This window comes from Trematomus bernacchii, unplaced genomic scaffold (assembly GCF_902827165.1).
Source record: "Trematomus bernacchii unplaced genomic scaffold, fTreBer1.1, whole genome shotgun sequence".
Classification (NCBI taxonomy): domain Eukaryota; kingdom Metazoa; phylum Chordata; class Actinopteri; order Perciformes; family Nototheniidae; genus Trematomus; species Trematomus bernacchii.
This window is the reverse complement of record NW_022987587.1, coordinates 241,450-260,747: the sequence shown is the minus strand read 5'-3', so window position 1 is coordinate 260,747 and position 19,298 is coordinate 241,450. Positions and strand designations below refer to the sequence as shown.

Below are 19,298 nucleotides of genomic sequence, written 5' to 3'. Positions count from 1 at the left end.
AGTGTTTTTTACAGCTAACCTCTGTGTTGATCAGACCTTAAGGAGCCGATTCATAATGAAATAGCAGGACCTTTTAAAAAATCTTCTCTTTCCTCCATACCTGCAGCTACTTCTAATCTCATATAACTTCATATAAGGATTATTTTATTAATGGGTGATGTAATTAAACATAAAGAAAAAAACCAAAATACCCCAGGATCATTAAGATCTTTAATTTATTGCCAACCTCTTCAGAGAGACTTTGTTACATTTAATACCAGATTACCCCTCTTTTCAATAAGAGAGGTCCCTAAAGTTAGTATAGTAATTAAACATTAGTTCACCATCCATACAATTCAAAACAACATCCTTAGTTATTAACCCCTCTCATATTTAAAAAAAGATGGTCTGTGTGTGTGTGTGTGTGTGTGTGTGTGTGTGTGTGTGTGTGTGTGTGTGTGTGTGTGTGTGTGTGTGTGTGTGTGTGTGTGTGTGTGTGTGTGTGTGTGTGTGTGTGGGGGGGGGTGAAATGGATGGAGCCATCCTGGGTCACACCTCCAGGTCTATGCATTCTTAAGTGTTTTTTACAGCTAACATCTGTGGTGAGCACATTTAAAAAATAAAAAATAAATCTTCTCTTTCCTCCAAACCTACAGCTACTTCTAATCTCATATAACTTCATATAAGGATTATTTTATTAAGGGGTGATGTAATTAAACATAAAGAAAAAACCAAAATACCCCAGGGTCATTAAGATCTTTAATTTATTGCCAACCTCTTCAGAGAGACTTTGCTGCATTTATTACCAGATTACCCCTCCTTTCTATAAGAGAGGCCCTTATAGTTAGTATAGTAATTAAACATTAGTTCACCATCCGTACACTTCAAGAGAGCCTCCTTAGTTATTAACCCAACTCGTATTTAAAATAAAAAAAAGGCTGGGTAGGAGGGGAATACGGGTATGTGTGTGTGTGTGTGTGTGTGTGTGTGTGTGTGTGTGTGTGTGTGTGTGTGTGTGTGTGTGTGTGTGTGTGTGTGTGTGTGTGTGTGTGTGTGGAGGGAAATCTCTCAGAATGATATCCCCTTTAGCGCAATACAGCATCAGCTACACCACTTATGTGACATACAAGAATAGTGTGTGACAGACAAAAGATGTCCTGTATGGGCTGATTGCGCATGGACATAAACGCTAGTAAAGTCTAATCTGACGGGGGAGACCCGCTGTTGCTGACGGGGGGAGATCCGATGCTGCGGACTATTCGACATGCATCTCTGCATGCGGTGAGCGGAACAAAACACACTCTTCATATATCACACGTAGCTATTTTATTTACCTCTCAAACTACCTAAACTATTTATAGATATGTTTTAGTTTTACTGTCGCGTCACTCATTATTGGACCCGCGACTTTGATACTGTCGTGTTGTCAGGAGGGGGAGAGCAGTCCGTTTATTATTCCCGTGTTATTGTAAATTACTGTACACGTTTTTGAATAGTTAATTAATCTACTATAATTAGTTGGTTTAATATCGAATCATATCAGTTTGTTTCAAAGCTCATTAAATAACATAGAAGACCTTTAACCGGCACTTTTCTAATTCTGCCCCGGAAGATTTAAACTGTAACGAACATGCCGACCGGACAGGAGGGGGGAGGAGGAGGGGGTTGAGAGGGGTGGGGGCTGAGCGGGGTGGGGGGCTACCTGAGAGGATGTAGCACCTGTATGTGAGGGGGAGGGGGTGGGCTGAGGGGGGTGGGGGGGTACCGGGGAGGATGTCACACCTGTACGCGATAACACCTCGAACAAAGGGCTCATTAGCATATCAAAGGGGGGTCATTAACATAATTAGGGGGCGGGACTTAGAAGGTGTGACCTGTCACTTTTTTATGCATACTAATGAGATTGAAGCGGGATTGGTAACACTACTGATGTCTTTTGAAGTTGTATATGTAGGTAATAATACTTTATAGACCCTTTGTTCTTGCGATATAATATGGTTTTATGACATATAAGGATGCCTTTTGAAGTTGTATAGGAGGGTTATAATATTGTATTGACCCTTTGTTCTTGTGATAATATATGGTTTAAAGGGGTATTCTTAGATGGTTTCTTAAAAAACACATTTTTGACAACAAAACTTTACATCTGGTAGAATATTTAGTACTTTGTAAGGAATGTGATTTCCTTAACCTGTTAACCTGTTAAGCCCGAGAGCCCCCGCCCGCGAAACTGTGTCTCAGGGCTTCTTAACATTTAAAAACCTATGAATGTGTCATACCCACCTAACGGGAAGAAACTCAGCTAACTGACGATACGAACCATTTTTACCGAAACAAAACACAAGTCTCACAAGAAGCGTCTAAATAATAATAATAATAATAATACATTACATTTATAAAGCGCTTTTCCTGGTGGTCAAAGCGCTTACAAGCAAGTAAAATAAAAATAACAACAAAAGTAGAAAGTGCTAAGCTAGGTGGAATAAGGGCAAGGGGTTAGTTGATAGGAGTTGAAGGCAAGAGTGAAAAGGTGAGTTTTGAGGGATTGTTTGAATGATGTGAGAGTGTTGGCAGATCTGACGTGGCTGGGGAGGGGGTTCCAGAGTGGGGGGGGGGGGGGGGGTCTGCAGCGAAGGCCCTGTCACCCCAGGTCCGGAGCTTTGTCCTGATGGGCTGCAGTAGGTTAGCTTCAGCAGACCTGAGGCGACGGGTGGGGGTGTGTCGTTGGATGAGGTCACAGAGGTGGGGGGGGGTGGGGGGGGGGGGCAAGGTTGTTGAGGGCTTTGAAAGTGAAAAGTAATATTTTAAAGTCAATGCGGTGTTTGATGGGGAGCCAGTGGAGGTCATGGAGGATAGGGGTGATGTGGTCGGAGCGTCGGGTGGAGGTGAGCAAGCGGGCAGCTGAATTTTGGACATATTGAAGTTTTGTTAGTATGAATGCAGGTGATCCAAAAAGTATGCTGTTGCAGTAATCCAGTCGGGATGTTATAAAGGCATGGATGGGTCTGATGCGGGCGATGTTCTTTAAATGGAAGAAAGCGTTTTTTGTGACCTGGTTGGAAAGTGAGGGTGGGGTCGAGGATGATGCCAAGGGTACGGATGTGAGTGGAGGGGTTGACAATGGAGCCATCGATGGTAAGATAAAAATCTTGGGTTGAGCGGGTAAGTGAGTTTGGGCCAATGATTATAAGTTCCGATTTGTCACAGTTAAGTTTTCGAAAATTGTTTTGGATCCAAATTTTAATGTCAGTGAGGCAGGTGCTGAGCTGGGAGTGTGTGGTTGGAGAAATTGATTTTGTTGAGAGGTAGAGCTGTGTGTCATCAGCATAACAGTGGAACTGGAGTTGGTGCTGATGGAGGATTTGTCCAATTGGGAGGATGTAGATGATGAACAGAAGGGGACCAAGTACAGAACCCTGAGGGACGCCATGATTGACGGGGGCTGTGGGGGATTTGGAGTTGTTAATGGAGATGAATTGATGTCTGTCAGAGAGATAGGATTTAAACCAGGAGAGGGCAGTACCGGTAATGCCAATGGAAGACTGGAGGCGGTTGATGAGGATGGAATGGCTGATCGTGTCAAATGCGGCTGTTAGGTCAAGGAGAATGAGAATTGAGCGGGAACCAGAGTCAGCAGAGAGGAGAATGTCGTTGGTCACCTTGAGTAGGGCAGATTCTGTGCTGTGGCGAGTACAGAAACCAGATTGAAAAGGTTCATGAAGGTTATTGCAGTCCAGATGGGATTTTAGTTGGGAGGCAACAGTTTGCTCCAGAATTGTTGACAGGAATGGGAGGTTAGAGATGGGCCGGTAGTTATTGAGAGAATCAGGGTTGAGACCAGGTTTTTTGAGTATGGGAGTGACAGCAGCGAGTTTCAGAGCAAGGGGGACAAGTCCAGTGGACAGAGAGGAGTTAATGACTGTGGTGATAAGATGAGTGAGTTGGGGGAGGCAGGCCTTGACAAGGGTGGAGGGCATGGGGTCCAGGATGGAAGTTGAGGTATTCATGCCGGTGACTTGGGCAACTATGTCCAGTGAGGTAATTTGTCTGAAGGCTGTAAAAGGGTGCCTGGAAGGAGTAGGGTAGGTTCCAGAAAAGCATGGGTGGTGGACGAGACGGAGGAGTTGGCTGTGTTGCTGTGTATTATTTCAATTTTGCTTTGGAGGAATGAGAGGAAGGATTCACACTTTGAGGTGGTGAAGGAGTTGGAGATATTATCCATGGGGTTGAGGAGCTTGTTAATAGTTGAAAAAAAGGGACTTTGGGTTATTGCTGCCAGATTGTATTACAGAGGAGTAGTGGAAGGAGCGTGCACTGTTGAGGGCATCTTTGTACTGCTGTTGGTGCAGTCTATAAATGTCTTTGTGGATAGTGAGACCAGTTCGTTTAGCATGTCTTTCGAGCTGGCGACCTTTCCTTTTGAGGCAACGGAGATGATCGGTGTACCAGGGGGCCGAGTGAGTGAAAGAGACATACTTGGTTTTATTGGAGCGAGTTGGTTGAGACAGGAGGAGAGAGCATTGTTGTAGGTGTTGACCAGGTCAGTAGGGGAAACATTCTGGGTGACGGTGGAGTGAGGGATGGTGTCAGCCAGTAGGGAGACAGCTAAGAAACTGTTCGTGAAAAAAACATTTTTAGATCGTCTGGGCAAAGAGAAAGGTACTTCAACGCAGAATGGTACAAAAACAGAGAGTGGTTAATTATTTGCAAAACCACTAAACGGGCCTTCTGTGAAATATGCAGATTTGCTGCTGTCAAACGGCTTGTAACTTTCTCAAAATGTGGAGATGATAGCTTTGTTAATACCGGAGTTAATAACTGGAAAAAGTGCCCAAAGCCTCCATGAACAGTTGTCTCTGACTGTACGATGGGTATCAGCTGATTATGTTGTCCATGAAGACTTCATAGGAATGTATGACTGTCCCAAGACTGACGCAGAATCAATAACCCACTGATAAACTGCGATGTTAACAACCTCATGATAACCTCATATGTTTTTAACTTAGGATCATAGGCTACCTGTGTTTAGTCTAGAAAAAGGTAAATGTGTGCATTTTATTATAAAGTTGTGTATATTTACAGACTGTTGCAAAAACTAAGAAGCTTATAAACATCAGGTTTAAAACTAAAAGAGCTTTACAAAAAAGTAACACAATTAAAGATGTTTGGAGTTTTATTTGAGTTATTAATTTACATTTTTTGTCAAAGAGATGCTGATTTGAAACCGTTGTTACATACAGTTACGGCATTTCCTGTTTCTGCCGGAGAGAGGGGAGTTTGTCCCAAAGCTTGCCGCTGTATTTACTCCCTCCATCTGACAGGAGGGAGCCTCATGTGTCACTCCACGGAGTTCACTCCGTCACGGAGGGGGAGTGTGTAGGGCGTGGTTTGGGATTGGGCCATACACACGCACTTTTTTGGCCCCCCCACTTCTAAAGTGAATCCGGCGCGCCTGGCTGTCAGCATCAGCTGTGGGCTTGGCTTGCTGTTTAAAACACCTTTTTTTTATCCATATCTCTCGCTAGAATCTCCCACCATCCAACTAACAACAACAACGTCAAGCCTTTGGGCTCTGAAACTACGGGGCGGGCCGAGGACAAATATACATGCGTTAATCGCACGTTAAAATAATTTGTGTGGTTATTAACGTGTTAACTTGACAGCCCTAGTTGAAATAGTCAATTACTAGCCATATCTTATGTGGATGACAGTTGAACTGGATGATGTAACATTTATGCCATCTGCTGGAAAGAAGACGTATCGTTCTGTTGGCGTCGTTTGGACAACAAAAACAGAGTAAAGCTTTCATTTCATAAACAATCTTTGAGTACAGACACTGTCCTGCAGAGAGCACACAACCCAACAGCACGTTTTTGGTCTAGCATCACTTTACAAAACGTTTGCATTAAGACACTAATGCACTTCCACCATGGCGCGGAGCGCGGTTTAAGCGTGCCCTGTCGTGCCGGGCCCGTTTTTGGTTGCGCTTCCACTAGGCCTAGTTCCGGCCCGGGGCTACTTTTTCACCTCTTTTCTGGCCCGACCAAATCGTGGTTCTATCGGGGCCAACAAACAGGGCTGAGTCGGGCTGAGTTTGCTAAACTAGAGAGAGAATCGCTGGCAAGGGGGCTACAACAAGATGAACATATTTGACCGTGATTTAATTGTAATACACGTTTCAAAATGATGCCAAAGTAACAACATACTGATACCGGTTAGTAAAAACCATGAATTAATGCTTTGACAAGTCTGCAGACAGACGGCAGGCGAAACACCTTTTAAAATGCGTGTTTTCTAGATGGAGATTGGCTAAGCCAACGCAATATATGCTCCGACCGTCCACACTCACAACAACGGCCTATACAGACATAAATAAACCAGCGACTGTATTCGCCATGACAGACAGTCTGTGGTTTGTACTTGTTTAACTTTTGTCTAGTTTCTGAACAGATATGAGGAGCTGTGAGCTTGAGTGCTAACAGCTAACGGCTGTGTTGTTTTTCTGGGGTTCTCATTGAAGATGATGTCACGGCTCCGCCTACACTGCGTTACTATAGTAACTACCCCAGTTCCTAAACTGTAATGGAAGCGCAGCATGAAGTGAGCCGGCCCTAACAAGGCCCAACGCGGCCTAGCAGTACCGAGCGAGGCCGAGGCCGACCGTGTGGTGGAAATGCGCCATAAGACTAGCTGGTCCATTGTAAAGGTCAGTCCACCTTAAATGAGCAGTGGGTGATCAGCAGGTGAAAGGCAGGAAACGGGAACTTGGTCCTGAGGACATGTAACGATTATTAAACAAGAAATAGTCGAGTCAAGGGGTCAAAGAAATTAACATTTGTGATTATTAGCGAATCGGTTGCAGGTGGGTGAAATCAGGCTTAGAGAGTAACGTATTACATGTAACGGCATTAGGTCATCAGGATACAAAATAGGCAAATGTATTCCCTTTAGGGCTGCACGATATTGGAAAAAACTGACATTACAATATTTTTTTCCTCTGCGATATATATTGCGATATGAAAAAATACAGGAATTGAAGAAAAGACAGTTTTTTTTTGTCCGCAAGCTATCCTTTTTTGAACTTTCATGCTATACAATTGGTCTTTTTTTAACGATATTTAACCGGATGAAGGATTTTAGTCACAGACTTCTGGATCTTAAGTTATCAGAGCAACAAGCTGAGCTAGCTCGGTTATCCTGCTGTGATCTGATCAAGAATGATTGTGATTGGTGGTTTGCTGTGCATGCAGAGCCTGCATGTCACTTACTCAAGTACCCCTGACATGAGAGCCGCGCGAGTTTTCCTTTTGTAACAAGCAGCAAAATAATTGTAATATGACGTGTTTGAGTTAATTTGCCGACTTATTATCGAACGTCCTAAAAAAGAAATTAAATTAAATAAAAATCGTCCTGCATGCGCATAACGTGATTATCCTCACGACACGATATATCGTGCAGCCCTACTTCCCTTACAGTTACAGAGGCAAAAACAATCAGATAACAGGTACATTTATGTAAAACAGGGCTCATTAACAGGATAGCAATGATACCAAACATTTAGAAATAAAGAACAATACATCAAATCATCCTATATCTCTATATGGAAACTTGGAGCCCTCAATCCAAAATAAAATGGTTCATCAACAGTCAGTGGTTAATGTATGAATCAGAAAATCAGTATGACAAAAACATTAAACATATTGTCCACTTATGTTGATAAAGATGGAGTTCACTTAAGTATTTTATGAATGTTGTGCGACAATGTTAATCCAGTCAGACAGATTTTTCTCATGTGTGAACTGTCTTAAAGGGCCCATGTCATGCTTTTCCGGTTATTACCCGTCCCCTTGTGTGTTATGAAGGTTTTTATGCATGTAAACGGTCTGCAGAGTCAAAAACCCTCAAAGTACACCCTGTAGGGAGTAAAACTCTAACACAGAAAATACCTCCCCAAAACGCCTCGTTGGAGATTTCTCATGTTCTTCCTGGGCATCGTGACGTCTGGATACCCAGTAGCCACGCCCAGAGCTATGACGCACCCTCTGCCAGCCAAGCATATATACTGTTGGAATCTCAGGTTCAGTTCAAAACAGTGCTAACTGGGCTAACGAAGTTGCTAGCGTTTACATATATCAACTACAATGTCAGCAGATGGCCTTACATGTTTCTCATAGCAGGAGAATGTCTGCCTTCACACACAAAATACTCATAGACAGTATACTCCGGGTGATTTACCCTACGGTCAGTACATTATAGTTGGCGTTCCTAACCGAGCTACCGTTCAGGGCAGAGAGTGAATACCGGTGAATACACATACTTTACAGAGATGCTGTATGCGAAACCAATTTGAGTTTGGAAAATTGCACAGTATAAATCTATTTTAGTAGACCTCAACAATGGAATTATGATCAGTGGAAATGGCCATGACATGGGCTCTTTAAGACTTATTCATTGTCCTCTCCATCAGCTTCTGTTTCCATGTGTTCAGCTGATTGGAGGCTCTGCCTCTCTGTTATCCTCAGTTTGAATTTCATTAAGCTGTGAGGACTGATGACCAACACACTTGTGTCTTTTGAAATAACCATGCCATTTAAATCTTTTGTCACAAACATTGCAGCTTTATATTTACTCTCCTGTGTGGACTCTCATGTGTGTCTTCAAACCTCTACTCTGTGAAAAACCTTTCTTACAGACTGAGCAGCTGTGTGGTTTCTCTCCTGTGTGGACTCTCATGTGTAGCTTTAAACTTTCACTCTGTGAAAAAGCTTTCTTACAGACTGAGCATCTGTATGGTTTCTCTCCTGTGTGGATTCTCATGTGTTTTTTTAAATTTCGACTCACTGAAAAAGATTTGGTACAAACCAAGCAGCTAAAGGGTTTCTCTCCTGTGTGGATTCTCATGTGTTCCTTTATATGTCCACTCTGTGAAAAAGATTTGGTACAAACCAAGCAGCTAAAGGGTTTCTCTCCTGTGTGGATTCTCATGTGTTCCTTTAAATGTCCACTCTGTGAAAAAGCTTTCTTACAGACTGAGCATCTGTATGGTTTCTCTCCTGTGTGGATTCTCATGTGTTTTTTAAAACTGTCACTAACTGCAAACGATTTGGTACAAACCGAGCAGCTAAAGGGTTTCTCTCCTGTGTGGATTCTCATGTGTTCCTTTAAACCTCCACTCTGTGAAAAAGCTTTCTTACAGACTGAGCATCTGTATGGTTTATCTCCTGTGTGGATTCTCATGTGTTTTTTTAAACTGTTACTAAATGCAAAATATTTGGTACAAAATGAGCAGCTAAAGGGTTTCTCTCCTGTGTGGATTCTCATGTGTTCCTTTAAACCTCCACTCTGTGAAAAAGATTTCTTACAGACTGAGCATCTGTATGGTTTCTCTCCTGTGTGGATTCTCATGTGTTTTTTTAAAGTTTGACTTAATGCAAAATATTTCGTACACACAGAGCAGCCAAATTGTTTCTTTATAGCACTACGGCTTGAATCACTGAGAGATTCTTGTCTATTTTTCAGTGATTTTGAGGCTGAAGCAGATTCTCTGGTCTCCTTCCAATCAGCACTGTCTTCAGTGTCAGGTTCAGAAGAGTCTCCAGTGTCAGGTTCAGAAGAGTCTCCAGTGTCAGGTTCAGAAGAGTTTCCAATGTGAGGTTCAGAAGAGTCTCCAGTGGCATACTCAGTCTTTGGTTGTAAACTGCTCTCTGGATCTGAGTTCCTGGCTGGTTCTGGTCCTCGACAGTCATCTCCATCAGCTTCTGTTTCCATGTGTTCAGTTTGTCTTTGATGAGGCTGTGAGGACTGAGGTTTCTCTTCATCATCTTCACTCTTCACAGGGTCAGGAGTGAAAGTGGACTTGGTGATATCAGCCTCCTCCAGCTCCTGAAGCTGCTCTCTCTCCTGACTGATCCTGAGTTCCTCCTGTTCCTGCTTAATGTGTGGGGGGGGCTCTGGGTCCTCCTGGTCCAGACTGGTGCTCCAATCCTGCTGGTCAGGGAGAACCTCTTCTTTAACCACCACCAGTAGCTGGACGTCTGCAGGTAACAGGAAACACACAGTCAGAAAAAACTGTTAAGTATTAGCAATTCAAAATCTGATCACCATTAAAATGGGAGATATTTTGCAGCCCTAATAATGCCTTTGTTTTTACTTTCATATTATCTTTTAGTCCCACCTATTGTGTATTTTTGTTGTCTCAATTCACCTTCTGTAGCCCAGCCCCTTTCCAGTTCCAGTTTAGCAGTAGCTGCAATGTAAACAAGGAATTGTATTTGGCATTGTTCAGATACACTATGCCTCTAGAATGAAAATACTCCGTTACAAATTAAAATCTTGCATTCAAACCTTATTTAAGTAAACGTTCGCAAGTATTAACAGAAAAATGTACAGCACCTTCTAATGTAAAAGTAATGATACTGCAATGACATTTTCGCGGGGGCAAAACGCAACATCTTGCAAGAAACAGCGTCTGAGGGCTTCTTAACATTTAAAGGTCCCATGTCATTCTTTTCCAGTTATTACCCGTGCCCTTGTGTGTTATGTAGCTTTTTATGCATGTAAACGGTCTGCAGAGTCACAAACCCTCAAAGTACACCCTGTAGCGAGTACAACTCTAACACAGAAAAGGCCTGTCTATGCTGCTCCAGAATGCCTCGTTGGAGATTTCTCTTTTTCTTCCTGGTACCAAGTGACGTAACGACGACCAAAATGGACTCATTGGTCCAAATGGACCAATCCGCGGAGCCGTTATGTTACGTCCGCAGCACAATGGAAGATGTTGAGTTTTTGGATGAAATGAATAGCACATCAAACATGAGAAATGTGATCATGAAACTCCCATTTAAACTTAGGGAAAAGTGGAGAACAACTGCATATGCATACTATGAACACAATAAGACAAGAGCAAAGTTTCCAATATTGGTCGACTTCATTGAAAAGCATGCACACATTGCATCAGACCCCATGTTTGGAGACATACAGGATGTCATGCCAAAAAGGGATATTAAAGTGTACAAATCACCCAGCAATAAGCCAGCTCATGGTTATAAGGGAAGTTGTGTGTTACTGTGACAAGCCCAATAATCAGTGAGGAGCAAAAACCTTTCCAAAACATCAAATCAGACCATAAAGGCATTACTGTTAAGAGGCGCTGTGTATTTTGTGCAGGAGAACACACCTCTGAAACATGTAACATGAACAAAAAATCTCACAATGAAAAGGTTGACTGCTTAAAAGCACAAGGAATTTCAAATCAAATCAAGTTTTATTTATAAAGCACATTTAAAAGCGATTTTTGGTCGAGCCAAAGTGCTGTACATGTAATAAAAACACATTACTACAATCACAATAAAAGACAATAAATTACAACAGATATATATAAAAAATTAAAATAAAACACAAGGAAAAGTCAGGAGTCGTACTCCGCTCTAACTAGAAGGCCAGAGAGAAGAAGTGTGTTTTTAGTGTAGATTTAAAAACCCCTAGGGTCTGGGCCGACCTCACATGGAGGGGCAGAGTGTTCCAGAGCCTAGGGCCAGCTGCTGCGAAGGCTCGGTGCCCTCGGGTTTTAAGCCTGTTCTTGGGCACTACCAGCAGCAGCTGGTCAGCAGACCTTAAAGCTCTGGCTGGGGTGTAGCGCTGGAGGAGTTTGGCTATATAGGCCGGAGCCAGCCCATTTAGTGCTTTAAAAACAAATAAAAGGATTTTAAAATCAATTCTGAACCGAACTGGAAGCCAGTGTAGTGAGGCCAGAATTGGGGTGATGTGGTCACGCTTTTTGTGGCCAGTCAGCAAACGTGCAGCTGCGTTTTCGACCAGCTGCAGGCGTTTAATTGAGGCCTGGTCCATACCCACATACAGAGCGTTGCAATAGTCCAGTCTTGAGGTAACAAAGGCGTTAATAACCCTTTCTAAGTCATTAAAAGATAAATACGACTTGGTTTTGGCCAATAGTCTTATTTTAAAAAAGCAGGATTTGACTACAGTGCTGACCTGCTTGTCGAATTTAAAAGTGCTAGTGAAGGTCACTCCAAGGTACATGACCGAGGGGAGGATGTTTTTTTTGAGAGAGCCCAGAATATCAACCGGAGAGGCTGGAGGTTGGGGTCCAAAAAAGATGACCTCAGTCTTGCTCTCGTTGAGGTTGAGAAAGTTTTTGCTCAGCCAGGATTTTATCTCTGTTAAGCAGTCCATCAACTGCTGTAGTGAGTGTTTGACATTTGCTTTGAGAGGCAGATATATCTGTACATCATCGGCGTAGCAGTGGAAGGGAATATTATGTTTTGTGAGAATTGAACCTAGGGGCAGTATGTACAGTAGAAAAAGGATGGGGCCCAGAATCGAGCCTTGGGGAACCCCACAGGTAAGAGGGGCTTTGGCAGAGGAGAAGGCACCTAGCTGTACCGAGAAGCTACGGTCTGTCAGGTAGGACCTGAACCATGCAAGGGCAGAGCCTGTGATGCCAGCGGACTGTTCAAGCTGTGACAACAGGATGCGATGGTCCACAGTGTCAAAGGCAGCTGTCAGGTCTAACAGCACCAAGACAGCGGAGCTACCTGAGTCGGCGGCTAGGAGCAGATCATTAAAAACTCTTAAAAGGGCTGTTTCAGTACTGTGCATGGGTTTGAAGCCAGACTGAAACTTTTCATGGATTCCATGCATGGTTAAAAAAGACTGCAGCTGGGCGTAGACTACTCGCTCCAGGGCTTTTGATAAAAAAGGTAGAGATTTTTCTTTTTAAGTAGTGGCTTAACCACGGCATGTTTGAAGGCAGCTGGGACACATCCTGAGCTAAGAGAGGTGTTTAAAAGTAATAAAATACTTGCTCCAACTGAATCAAAAACATCTCTGAGAAGGCGAGAGGGAATGATGTCTGAGGTGCAGTTTGTCGGCCGCAGGTGCTTGACTACATCCGAGAGAGAAGAGAGGGATACAGGCTCAAAGTGGTCGAGGACAGCAGGGCACAGAAAAGGAGCAGGATCTGGGGTAGCACTAGTGTGGGCTAGCCTAAGAGCAGATACTTTTTCAATAAAAATGTTTTAAGAAACTTATCACAGAGAGTAGTCGATGGGACAATAGAAGAAACATCACAGGGATTAATGATAGAGTTGAGGACATTAAAAAGAACCTGAGGTTTATGGCTGTTTTTGGAGATTAACAGAGAAATGTGCTCTGTTTTGGCTGCTTTGACTGCCGTCTGGCAGTCAGAAAGGCAAGCACGAAGGATTTCTAGGGAGACATGGAGTTTATCCTTTTTCCATTTTCTCTCTGCACGTCTGCAAGCGCGTCTGAGAGCATGAGTACAGTCATTGAGCCACGGCTCTGATAGAACTTTGGTGCGTCTAAGCGTAAAAGGAGCAACAGAATCCAGTATTAGTGTGCATGTCGAGTCAAACATGGAGATAAGCTCATCAGCATTAAAAGCACAGTTCACATCTAATTTACAGATCGGAGAAGCATTAAAAACATCAGAGAACTGTGAGGCAGTCAAGGGGTTAATCGAACGCAGACGACGCGCAGGGGCACGTGATTCGACTCCTGCGGAAGGGATGGAGGTTGTAAACAGAACCGGTAAATGGTCTGAGATACGCGTTGCTGCACATATTTCATCCACAGATACAGACAGTCCAAACGATAATACTAAGTCCAAAGTGTGTCCTTTTTCGTGTGTTGGGCCAGCCACGGACTAAACAAGACCAAAAGAATCAAGGAGATTTAAAAAGTCCCTAACCAGAGGTTTGGACTCGCAACACACATGGACATTGAAGTCTCCGGAGATCAAAACACGATCATATTTCACCATGATCCCGGACAGAAAGTCAGAAAAGTCACTTATGAAATCCTTATTGCACTTTGGCGGACGATACACGACTGCGCAGAGTATAGGCGAGGCCGGGTTCAGTTCAAAAAGCTGCAACTCAAAGCTAGCATAGCTAGTTACAGGGTGAAGCAATCAGCATTGGAGGCTAGCTCTAAACACTGATGCTATGCCCCCACCATGGCCGGTGGCACGGGGGGAGCTGGAGAATGTACAGTCAGGAGGAAGAAGTTCAGAGAACGGTGTATACTCGCCAGCGTGGACCCAGGTCTCCGTCAGGAACATAAAATCCAGTTCACGAGAGGTGAAGAAGTCGTTTAGCAGGAACGTTTTGTTTGCTATCGACCTAGCATTTAGCAAAGCCATGCAAAGTTCTCAGCTGACGAAGATGTGCGTGTTGAACGCCGCGCGGGCCGGGAGCAGTCAGTCGGGCAGGAGGAGCTGCCAGCGGGCCCAGCAGAGTCCGCAGCTCCGGAAAAACAGGGCGAATCCACCGATCCCTCACATGGCGTGCAGCGGGAGGGCCATGACATCCGAGGCGTGGATAAGTCCCAGGAGAAGCCGTCAGGTATGCCTTAAGATGGACCAGTGCACCACCACGCTTTCCCCGTCGTCTAAAGCGCTTTCGGCGAGGCAGGATGCAGGGCAACCGGCGCAGGTAGGTGGGAATATTCTACAGTAGAGGGGGGGGGGGACGATTTATGGTTGCCAGATGTAGGTTTGGGCAGCAATATCAACTCCAGTGAGGGTCTGAGGTGGAGGAGAGCTTGGCGATCGTAAACGAGCAGAGCAGAGACATTCTGACAAACATAAAACAAAAACAGGATAGCTAAAAGGTAGAGAGCTGAGGGAGCGGCGAGCCGACACAGGCGCCATCTTTTGTCATCAAATTTGCTTTGGCTGTCTAACGAAAGGTCATCTAAGCAAAGACTGTCAGAAAAGAATGAAATGTGAAGTTTGTTCAATGAAACATCCAACAATATTGCACATCTACAAGAAAAAGATTGAACAAAAAGACAACTCTGATAATTACACCCAAGCAGCTTCTGTAAGTAGTGCATTAGTCTCTTTAAATGGCAGAAACCACACTGGTGGTCAACAAACCCTACCAATTATCCCAGTTCAAATAAAGTTGTCAAACTCGAACCAGACTGTGCAGACTTACGCATTTATGGATCAGGGAAGCACTGCAAGTTGTTGTACTCAAGCCCTTCAACAAGATGTGCATGCCAAGGGCAAGAGAACAAAAATCGTCTTAAAAACAATGGGTCAGGAGAAAATGATTGACACTTCCTTTGTCAAAGGTCTTGAAGTGAGTTGCATCGAAGGCAATGATTTTTATCAGCTGCCTAAAGTATACACAAAAGAGGAAATTCCTGCTGGAAAAGAGCACATTCCCACTCAAGAAAAATAAATGGAAATATCTAAGAGAAATTAAGTTGCCTGAATTGGATTGTGAAATCGGGTTGCTTATAGGAACAAATGCACCAAAGCTAATGGAGCCGTGGAAAATAATAAACAGTCAAAATAGAGGACCCTTTGCTGTTAAGACAGTCCTAGGTTGGGTTGTGAATGGACTGAATCAGGAAACCACTGAATCTGAGAATACTTCATGTGCTGTTGTTAATCGGATATCAGTGACAGATTTAAGTGAGCTGCTGGTGCAGCAATACAATCATGACTTTCCAGAGAAACGTTGTGATGAGAAGAAAGAGATGTCAGTTGAAGACAAACAATTCTTAAAGATCATGTCAGATTCAGCTGAAATCAAAGATGGACATTATCAGCTTGAACTTCCATTTAAACAGAAGAATATCATGATGCCAAACAATCGCAAACTTGCAGAGCAGAGAGCAGAATCATTAAAAAAGGAAATTCAAAAGGAACAAAGTTTTCCATGATGAATATAAAACATTCTTGGAGGCTGTGATAGCAAAAGGTCACGCTCAGCTACTGCCCCAAGAGCAGCTCAAACCTGAGAGTGGAAATATGTGGTGCATACCACGTCATGGGGTTCATCACCCAAAGAAGGGCAAGATTTGTGTAGTGATCGATTGTTCTGCATCTTATCAAGGATATTCATTCAATGAAAAGCTTATTCAGGGTCCCAATCTTACCAACACGCTACTTGGTGTGCTCATTCGATTCAGACAAGAACAAATAGCTTTCATGGCTGATTTCGTGGGGATGTATCATCAGGTCAAGGTGGCTCCTGCCGATCAAGATTATCTTCGCTTTCTTTGGTGGCCAGGAGGAGATGTCAGTTTACCTCTCGCTGAGTACAGGATGACAGTACATCTATTTGGTGCCACTTCATCAGCAAGTTGTGCAACCTATGCTCTTACTAAAACCGCTGCAGGTGCTGATCTCTCTCTCTCTCTCTCTCTCTCTCTCGCGTCCGGTTATACTTCACTCGCGTTTATGTCCAAATCCATCAGATCTAGCTAGTTTTAGCTAATGATATGGCTGCTGCCCCTCCCTACACGCAGATCACGCAGACTCAAACCTCATCTTATGCCCAAATTCCAGCTGAGAGGGTCTTCTCTATAGCTGGCCTGATTGTGAAACGCCTCCGCACCCGCCTCTCCGCTGAGCATGTAGACATGCTCATATTCTTAAACAAGAATGAGTATTGAATAGCTGCATTCTGTGCATAGGCCCTGTTATAGGTTGTTGATCTCTGTTGTAATAGGGTTACGTTACCCTAACCGGTTATGTTGTTCGTGTATGATCCCTCTTTAATTTAAAAACCAAGTTATGTTTTAAGCATGAAAGCTGTAGGCCTATAGCTGTATAACTGTTCAAACTGTGATCACCAGTTCAATACATTTGACAAATTCGACCAAATCAAATAAAGCTGATTGAGAAGGAGATGAGAGTGTTTAATGACTCTATGAGAGGTCTCACAATCTCAAAGGATAACTTGGATAAGGCTGAAGCAGCAGTGTTGTGTTCTTTTGTGTCTTTTCCAGAGGAAGTGGACACTTTGAAAAGGGGAAAACCTATCAAAGGAAGTAGTGCCCAACCATTCTTGGAAAACACCACCATGTCTCTAAAACTATACTTCGAGATATTCATCAACAAGTTGGTCACAGTGGAAGGAATCATGTTATCCAGGTTAAGACAAAAATACTGGATACCATGTGCCAATGCATTAGCCAGAAAAATGATATCTGAATGTACTGGGTGTATCTCAATGTCGAGGAAAGCTGCTCCAGAGCCACTATTTCAAGGATACTACGTCATCGAGTGCCGCCGAAGGACTGTTCCAATGTCCAGGATACTTGGAATTCTACCGAGGCCGGCGTCCTTCGTTGAGGGAAATTTCGAGGCTGCACATGTGTAGCCTCTGCGGTCTTAAAATCCCCACAATGCTTAGTTTGCGGAAGGACCAATTTCCAAAATCTTTGGCGGAAATCGCGCTCCATTTAAGGCGGGGCCTCGCATATGACGCACACCTGCACACCTGTTAGCCTGTTCCACCATTCTTCGTTTTCCGAGGCTAGGAAGGATTTTTGCCTCGCTTCAGAAGGAACTGACTCGGAGGGACTTGTTCTACCAAGGAAGTGTCCTCTACATTGAGAAACACCCACCGTGTGCAGACGCATGCATGGAAATGCAGGAGAACAAAACATTTCAGATCTGCCAACAGACAGAATTATACCAGACCTACCACCATTCACATATGTTGGAGTGGATTACTTTGGCCCCCTGGAAGTGAAAAGAGGACGAAGCATTGTGAAACGATATGGAGTTATCTTTACCTGTCTAACAACCAGAGCGGTGCACTTGGAAGTAGCTCATTCGTTGGATACAGATTCATGCATTAATGCCTGCAGACGTTTCATCAGCAGAAGAGGCCAAGTATTGGAGATGAGGTCAGACAATGGGACTAATTGCATTGCCACTGAAAGATAGCTGAAGGGATCTATAAAAGAGTGGAATCTGAGCAAAATAGAACAAGCCCTCCAGCAAAACAGGGATGCAAACTCATCAGGTATGAAAAAGGTGACAAGGATCCGAGCCCCCCGACCCCACGGAATATCGGCTTTAAAATGAGGAATAACAGAGGATTTTAGCAGTCAGAACAACTAAAGCAGTTCATAATAACAGAAACGCCAAAGACTCACATCTAATAGAAATGTATAAAAGCATTTATTTTAATTGTGTAGCAGTCAGTTTATAATTTTGGCAGCACTGTTGAGCATTTTGAAAATGTATTTTCATGCCTCTGTGCAAGGCTTAGTCTTTCTATCTTTATAGCCAGTGGTGTAAAGTAACTAAGTTCATAAACTCAAGTACTATACTTGGGTACAATTTTGAGATACTTGTACTATATTTAAGTATTTCAATGTTTTGCTACTTTGTTCTTCTTCTCCTCTACAGTTCAGAGGTAACTGGTGTACTTTTCCTCCACTACATGTATTTAATACCGTTAGTTACTTTACAGATGTGGATGAATGATGTGAAATATAATCAAGTGTTAAATCAGACTTTAGTTCCACCTAGAGTAAATTCACAAGCTACCCTGCAGTATACAAAGTCATTCAAACTAGCTGCACCTTTACCAGCTTTGAGAACACTTTCATGATCAATCATTATAAAACATATCATATATATTATTCTGAAATGGACCAATCTGCACAATGACTACTTTTACTGTCGCTACTTTAACTATATTTTGATGATAATACTTTTTTACTTTTACTTGAGGAACATTTTGAATGCAGGACTTTTACTGTAACAGAGTATTCCTACACTCAGGTACTTCTACTTTTACTCAAGAACAAGATCTGAGTACTTCTACTTTTACTCTAGTACAAGATCTGAGTACTTCTACTTTTACTCAAGTACAATATCTGAGTACTTCTACTTTTACTCAAGTACAATATCTGAGTACTTCTACTTTTACTCAAGTACAAGATATATACTTATACCACCTCCGTTTATAGCCTATGAAAATAACTATTTGAAAACGAAGGCTAAAGCTAACGTTAGCAGATAGTGACAATGTATGCTAGTTAGCTAGCTCAACGATTCCTTAAATAATATTGCGACAGAAAAACTTTTCAGTGCACATCACGCTCTGCCGCTCCGACAGGGAGCTCTGCTCTGAACACCTGAACGGCCCGTTCAGCTGTTCACCAGCGGTCCAGTCTGTGCCACAGTGAGTCCGGACCGCACAGTTAATATTAACGAACGCACCGTAGGTAATGTAGCTGCTGAAGCTAGACCCTCATCCCGGAGCAGCAGAGCCTTATTATACATCCATGAGCAGAGCCGACAGGCAGGAAGACTCGAGCACACAGCTCGCGCTTCATTATAATATATAAAAAAAGAACACCATGCGTGTCATGATGGCACATAACAGCTCGCGGCCGCAGATTACTCCGGGTCCCAGACCCCCCCCATACCCCAAAAATATTTGTATTGCAGATCTACATGAATCACACAAACGACCTATTTTGGATTCAAAACGGCGAATTTCGCCGAAAGGTGACAA

General features: G+C 43.2%; 1 protein-coding gene across 1 annotated transcript; it reads right to left on the bottom strand.

Moving 5' to 3' along the window:
• Positions 1–8,405: 8,405 nt before the first annotated feature.
• On the bottom strand, positions 8,406–9,596 carry LOC117480957 (zinc finger protein 583-like). Its single transcript, XM_034128375.1, has one exon. It carries the CDS (start codon positions 9,382–9,384, stop codon positions 8,605–8,607), a length of 780 nt encoding a protein of 259 aa, XP_033984266.1. The 5' UTR covers positions 9,385–9,596; the 3' UTR covers positions 8,406–8,604.
• Positions 9,597–19,298: the final 9,702 nt, after the last annotated feature.

Bases quoted from the DNA above. Each gene is read 5' to 3' on its own strand.
- LOC117480957 (XM_034128375.1), bottom strand. From the start codon at position 9,384: ATGAGAATCCACACAGGAGAGAAACCATACAGATGCTCAGTCTGTAAG.